We start from the raw sequence: 7,717 nt of genomic DNA on the forward strand, positions 1-7,717 counted from the left end.
TGGGATTCAACTACATGTGGTTCCATCTAAACATTATTTGGACCACATTTCTCCATCTTGTTTGTCCACAAAGATTTCATTAGCTACAGTCTTCTGTCATTTAGATACTTCCTTTGTATTTATTAAAGGAGCAATTCTTCAAAGAGTTCCTATTTTTAAAAAGCAAGTATTAGTTAGTATATGATTAAATAACTTGGAGAAAAGATGAGGTAGTATTTTTCTCAACAGTAATTTTAAATATTTTAAAGCAGTGTGCATTTTGGGAAAGATCTTTTTAGAAATACTGTTTAAGTAAGTCTGCTTATCATAATTCTCAAAATTCTTTCCTAATGCCCAGTGTGTTGTTAATTTTTGTCAGATACCTCTGAAATATTAACTAATTTTTTTAAAAAGGAAACATGATAAATATTTCTTAGGATGAGGCTAAATTAGGTATTTAAACTTTTTTAAAATTCAGATTATCAATGTGTAAGGTATTTAAATTAAAAAGGACCACTTAAATGGAAGGAAAAATAAATAGAAATAGGGCAAGTGGTACAAGGTGATGGTAAAAACCATAGGATAGGGTGTGAATGAATGAAGTTAGAAAACACTTGATTAATGCATTAATTTTTAAACATGTTCTGATGAACTTTTTAAATGATAACTCCAAAACAGCATTGAGAAGGATACTTGCTGATAATTTAAACAACTGCTATGTTTGACTATAAATGTCAACACTTGAATATATTTGGTGAATAGTATCAATGACATGCATCCCTGAATTAAAAAAAAAAAAATACCAGAAATTCAAACTCCTGGACCCTTAGCAATTTAGAGACAAAACATTTAACTTTTGTTTGAAAGAAAGATCATTCAGAAGAACATATTTTAAAAATGATTATTGAAAAAATTGTTAAATACAATGTTAAGTATTTTTGGCTTGTTTGGGAAATGGATTAAAAACAGCATCTTTGCTCCTCTGCAACATATTATATCAAGTGAATTTTAAACATTCTCTCCTGTTTTTCCTTAAAATCACTCAGACTTTTTCTACCCCTTGCTCCTTCTATCCCCAAATGCAGTACTTGCATGCTCTAATTGCAAACCATTTGTTCCTCCCAATAGATCATGCTTACCTACTTGCATTCGTTTCCCGGGACATCTGCGATATCCAACAGGATTACGGGCTTCACAGGAATATTCTCCAGTGTCCAGTTTGGAAACAGTGTTAAATTGCTATTTGTAGAAGGAAAAATATATATTTTTAAGCCATAAACCTATAAATAGACTTCCAAAAAAACCCTGTTCCTTGAATTTTAGCATTAAGTGGTCTTTCCTTTATAATGTCTCAGGACTTTATATCCTTACTGTGAATTTAAAAATCTGCCATGACTTCAAGGAGTAAATAGCTCGACCTCCTGTTTAATTTGACAAAGAAAGACTTAAATATATATGGGAAAGTTTCAGTTTTCTTTTTTTTCTTTTTTCTTGTGATAGCAGGAAAGAAGTATGGTTAGGAAGGCAGTGGGCATTTTTTAAAGTTTATAGCACATGGTAGTGTTAAATAGTTTAGGTATTTCTAATTCCTGTGAAACACTATTTATAACTGAGGATCTCTCTGGTAAAAGCATTAATGAACTTTCTTAAGTCCCAAGAGAGTGTACAGCAGGAGCAAACGATGAACATGTCCTCTAAAGAGCCAGAGTTACTACCAGGGAGTAGCGTAGGGCCTTGGAAAATCTTAACTGGTGTTGTTTACAGGATTATAAATTCTATCAGTTCTAGAACTTTTACAAATTCTGAAAAGATGAAGTCTAACCCTTGCTTTTTTGACTCCCTGCCAAAGCAACTGAAAGCTAAGACTTTTTGATATGATAGACTTCATAATTTTTCTTTTTTTTTTTTTAGAGTTGGGGTCTCACTCTGTCACCCAGGCTGGAGTGCAGTGGCGCAATCATAGTTTACTGAAGCCTCAAACTCCTGGGCTCAAGCGTTCTTCCCGCCTCAGCCTCCCTAGTAGCTGGGACTACAGGTGTGTGCCACCGCGTCCAGCTAATTTTTCAATTTTTTGTAGAAACAAGGTCACTCTATGTTGCCCAAGCTGGTTTTGCACTCCTGGCCTTAAGCCATCCTCCCACCTCAGGAGGATTTTTATCAGTAGGTTTATCTCCTTGGAGAGTATCTAGAAGGAATGAAGGCAGACAAAAAGGGAGGAAAAAAGGAAAGGAGGAAGGAAGGAAGGAAGGAAGGAAGGAAGGAAGGAAGGGAGGGAGGCAGCAAGGAAGAAAGGAGGAAGGGAGGGAGGAAGGAAGGAAGGGGAGGAGGGAAGGGGAGGAGGGAAGGAAGGAGGAAGGGAATGGGGAAGGGAGAGAGGGAGGTAAAGAAGGGAATGAAATCCTGGACACCCCAAAGAATCCTGCCAGGACCAGTACAGAGGTGAGAGGGGTACTCAGAATCATCTTCCAGCACCCTCCTGTCACAACCTCAGTACTGCAACAGTCACTGCTGACCTCATCCACGAGGACCTCCTCATTGTCTTCACTCCTCCCGCGTGGTGGAATAGGAAGCTTTTCCTGATTTGTTTTCACTCCATGGAATCTCTCACTCCCCCAAAAGCCACGGAATGGTTTTAGAATACTCACCATGAACTCAGGGCCAAGGTTACATACAGACAATAAGTTAGACTAAAACCCAAACTGATCTTCCAGCACATTATAATTGGTAATTAAAAGGAAGTCATTGGCATCCATACACTGGAGTCTCTGTCTCTTGTTCATTTCTCACAAAAGAAACCATCTTAATTCAACCCAAGTGCATTTCTTTGACATCACAAGATAATTCAAGGGTTGAGATTAAGTGAGGAAAGTGGATCTACATCATTTCAGACTTGCCTTGGGGCTTTTATCACCTGCTCTGAGAAAAAATAAATTTGAAAAGTAAATATAGCAAAGTGTGATGGCAGGTTTTCTGCCCAGTTGCTCGGTGTAAAATCTCTGGGACCTGCTGACTGTGCCTGCTGACTGCCAAGAAGGCCAAAGCCTGGCCGGACTCAAGGAGTAGCCACACCATTGGTATGCTTTATTGTAAAGGTGCGTTACCAATTTACTTCATTATTTATCAGAAACTCTAGTTTCTAGTTGTTATTGTGCTCTTGTAGATTGAAGGAACAAAAGGAAACACTGTACTCTCCTTTCAAAATTCCTTGAAATTGTTATTATTATTATTACCATGCCTGCAAGAGTTTTTGATAATGGCTGCAGTAGTGATTCCACCTTGCTGGCAGGTAGACATTCAAAACTGATGTGTAATATTACACACAAAAAAAAGCTTCAAGCTTAATGACTTTTTTTTTTTTTTTTGAGACAGAGTCTCACTGTGTTGCCCGGGCTAGAGTGCCGTGGTGTCATCCTAGCTCACAGCAAACTCCTGGGCTCAAGCAATCCTTCTGCCTCAGCCTCCCAAGTAGCTGGGACTACAGGCATGCGCCACCATGCCCGGCTAATTTTTTCTATATATTTTTAGTTGTCCAAATAATTTCTTTCTAATTTTAGTAGAGACGGGGTCTCGCTCTTGCTCAGGCTGGTTTCGAACTCCTGAGCTCAAACAATCCGTCCGCCTCGGCCTCCCAGGACCTTTTTTTTTTTTTTAACTTCTATTCCACCTCTATCCTGAAAAGTCACAGATGAAAAAGCAAAAATAGTTTTTATTTTAAGCTGTCATTAACTTTAAAGAGCATATTTATAGATTTTCATCAGTATTCCTACAAAGGCTTTCAAACAGAATATTTTACAGGAGGAAACAATCAGAACACCTGGGCTAAATCTAAAGCAACAGATACTTGAGTCACAGAATAAATTGTTGGTGATCTAGAGTCACCAACTCTAAGTTGGTGGAAAAGTTTAAAGACACAGATTATAGTCATGACTGACTATAGTCACAATTTCCACGTGGTTAGCATTGAGGTCAGGGTATCCCCAAGCAAATTTTTGTACATTTCCCTGCTGTTATAAATTGAGACTGCGCTTAGTAATTTTCCAGGCCAGGAAGGTAGCTGTGGTAAACTGCCTGGTCCGTCACTATGAATCAGGTTTAGCCTGCTTCAGGTCACTGGTACAGACCCTTGCATGCTGAGCTCCCCAGGTCTCTGTCTTGTCTTCCCATATCCTGTGGCAGCTCTTTCCATCACTTCTTGGAGCAAGTACCACCATCTTTGCTGCTACCCTTCTTCTCTCTACTTAGCATGCAATGGTAACAGTCCTCTATTCTACATCATCTTAAGTTCTAATAATTTTTTATCCAAACACAAGATAGGTATTAGCCAATACTTGAAATGAACTTACCAGAGTTCCAGATTTTGCATTCACTGTGTATGAGCTGTTGGTGCTTTGGGATCCAAGTTTTGGATTTTCCAGCAAACGGATGCCATCCTTAAACCATGTGTACTCAGGAGCTGGATTCCCTTCTTTGTCTTGACATCGTAGCTCTACCACTGTTCCACTCAGAGCAGAAGTGGGTACTTCGCAGGATGGAACTGCTGGAGCCACTGAACAATGGAAGTCAAACGGTATTGGTTATTTATAAGCTAATCAAGGGTTTTAATAGTCAGGGAAAGATGTACTTACTAGACCCCTATGATAGAGACTGGCTTCTTATTCAACAGACCCATTTCCTATCTTCATGGGCACACAGTAGGTCACATTTGCTAGCCCCCTTGCTGCCAGAAGGGGTCACATGCTTGCACAATGGAATGTGGAGAAAAGTTGTATATGCCATTTCCGGGCCTGACTCATAAAAACTTCCTGCATGACTCTCTATTCATTCACTCCCTTTTGTTCCCTCCCACTACCAAGTAGGTATCAACACTCTTGGTGACCTTGGAAAGTCAGGTATTGAAGATATCAGATATACATTAGGCTGTCTCTCTCACAATTTCAAGAAATGGAGCAATATAGCTCCATCACCAGTCCTGTTCCAACCACTTAGGGTTTACTTACATGAAAAAGAAACTTGTATTATGGTAAGCCACTCACAGAGTTCAGGGCTTATCCGTTATAATAGCAAGCATTACCTTAGCTAACGTAACAGCTATTCTTTATTAGATAAACAACCTCTACTGTTTTTTTCACCAATGGTTTTAATGTGTTGGTTTAAAAAAAATTTTTTTTTATTTTAAAGATGGGGGTCTCACTACGTTAACAAGGTTGCTCAAACTCCTGGGCCCAAGCAATCCTCCCACCTCAGACTCCTGAGTAGCTGGGACTACAGGTATGAGCCACCATGTCCAACTGGTTTTAATGTTTATTACCAGTAATTCAAAAGAAGTCAAACCTAAGCATAGTTTTCAGCCCCAGTACTCAATCAAAATCCCATTCTGTCTAGAACTAGCCAAGTTAGAAAATACCTGTTCCAAGAAATAGGGTTATTCTGACTGTCAGGAATTTGGAAAGTAAAGCAAACTTTAGGTGGCCTAATATCCAGGAAAAGCCAGAACTGGCTGAGGTAGGCAGAATTCTAAGATGGTCCTCCAAGATTGCCAGCCTTGGTATATATATACTTTCTCTCAGTTATTCAATTAAAGACTAATCTAGGTGCTGCTGTGAAAGGATTTTGGAAATGTAATTAAGGTCTCAAATCCATTGTCTTTAAGATAGAGAGAGTTCATGGATGGGTTTGACCTAATCACATGACCCTTTAAAAACAGAGAGTTTTCTCTGAACAGGGACCTATAAGCACAGATATAGGTGGTTCATAATTCTTGGTGACACCAGGAATTATTTTGGAAATTGACTTTTCCAAAAGCCTCCAGTGTGGAACTCAACCCAGCCAATACATTAATTTCAGCTTCATGATACCCCGGGGCAGAGAACCCCATCTTGTTGTTGTTGCTGGACTTCTGCTCCACAGAAATATGAGCCAATGGATGGGTGCTTTTTGAAGCTGTTAAATTTGTGATAATTTGTTACATGACAGTAGAAATCTAATAAACCAACTGAATCTGCTGCAAAGTTTTCTGAATTAAATTTCTTTTATATTAGCACATCACTAGTATTTTAGAAAGAACCTGGACAATAGAAAAAAAGGAGGAGCCACTTTATTCTCTTTACTTGGTAACTTATACTAGTATCAGTGAAGGAGACGAGATCATGTTCCTCCACTAACTGCAGTCATGAGCTGCTAATATCTATCAGTGATTCTTATAGTAACTAAATACACTGGCTTTGGAGTTAACCACATCTGAATCCAAATCTTGGTCCAGACACTTTCTAGCTGTGTAGCCTTGGAAAAATAATTTAACTTCCATTTCCTCATCTGTTAAAATCAGGTTATCAATGAAGATGAAGTAAAATTACATATGTGATTACATATTGGCTGCACAGTAAATGCTAATTTCCTTTCTTTACCAAATAAGTTCTAATCCTTCCCCGGGACTACTTTTTTTATTTTATTGCTTTTCTATTGTCTCACATGATATCTTTTTATGTGGTAGGAGAAATAGTACATATGCTGAAAGCTATTGAAAAATACACTCTTGGGAAACATGCTCCTATGTACAGTGTAGAATCATTACCAGGCTGTGGCAGGAGGATCTCCTGAGCCCAGGAGTTCAAGTCCAGCCTTGGCAACACAGCAAAACCCCATCTGAAATCAAGATGTTGGCTGCACTGAGTTCTCATCTGGAGGCGCTGGGGAAAATCTATTTCTAAGTTCATTCTGGGTGTTGGCAGATTTTAGTTCTTATGGTTGTAGGACTGAGGTCCCTGTTCCGTGCTGGCTATCAGCTGGGAGCCACACTCAACTCCTAGAGGCCACCCACATTCCTTGTTACTTGGTCCCCTCCATCTTCAGTGCAACAAAAGCATGTTGAATTGCCTCCATTATAAACAAAGAGATATTTTGTCATAATGAATTAACCCCCAGGGCTGGGGATTGGGATGGGGCTGGGGACAGAAGTCACACACACACATGCACATCACCTAACACTTCTAGAGTGACTGTATCCTCTTCCAGGTTTTGGCCTTGTTCGGATGGGGCACTAACTTCACAACGATATTTTCCGGCATCATTCCTCGTGACATTTCTGATCCGTATGTTGAAACCTATCATCTCAGCTCGATTTTTAAAATCACCTTTTAGAAAAAGAAGACACTGATGTTAGTAATCATGCAAGTAACTTTCTGTGTAATACCTCTTTGAAGTCACTTCATTTAGCAACCAAAGCATTTATTTCCCTACTTAAAAACTGAATGTTAAAAACCTAAAAAGTATATATGGATGCTGTTATTTTAAATTTCTTTTTGTAGAATGACATTTTTTAGAATATTCGAAAAAGAACATTCAGCTTTATGTTTCCATATTTTATTTTAAAGAATTCAACTCAAATGCCTCCCTCACTCCCTTTCTATTACCCTTATAAAAATATTCATGTCTTCGAAAAACAATGCAGAGCCTGGTTTAATTGGCTGGAATGGTAACCATATGTGTGGTGGCCCACATAATACTGCCACACAAGAAAAGGCTGGGGGCAGAGGAGTTCTTAAAAAGATCCTTTTGGTTAGTTTTTGATGGTATTGTGTATAGAATTAAAACATTGAAATAGTGTTTTGTTTATTGTGTAGGTGCCAGACTGGCAACTGTAGAAAATTTAAGTGAAGATAGTTGTGCTATTAGCACCTTCCAGCTTATAGTTTTAATCTTGACAGATAAGAGCTAGCAGGGATATTTTAAATTTTCTATA

The 7,717-nt window shown here is 38.6% G+C and overlaps 1 protein-coding gene across 1 annotated transcript in view; it reads right to left on the reverse strand.

Annotated features, from left to right (window-relative positions):
* JAM2 (junctional adhesion molecule 2) overlaps positions 1-7,717 on the reverse strand; it is a 70,638-nt gene that overhangs the window by 5,655 nt on the left and 57,266 nt on the right. The window contains exons 4-6 of the mRNA XM_012640154.1: positions 6,957-7,109; positions 4,323-4,525; positions 1,119-1,218 (exon numbers count right to left, since the gene is read on the reverse strand). Of these exons, the coding sequence (XP_012495608.1) occupies positions 1,119-1,218; positions 4,323-4,525; positions 6,957-7,109 (456 nt within the window). The remainder of the gene's footprint in view (positions 1-1,118; positions 1,219-4,322; positions 4,526-6,956; positions 7,110-7,717) is intronic.

Source organism: Propithecus coquereli, unplaced genomic scaffold (genome assembly GCF_000956105.1).
Source record: "Propithecus coquereli isolate 6110/MARCELLA unplaced genomic scaffold, Pcoq_1.0 Scaffold149, whole genome shotgun sequence".
Lineage (NCBI taxonomy): Eukaryota > Metazoa > Chordata > Mammalia > Primates > Indriidae > Propithecus > Propithecus coquereli.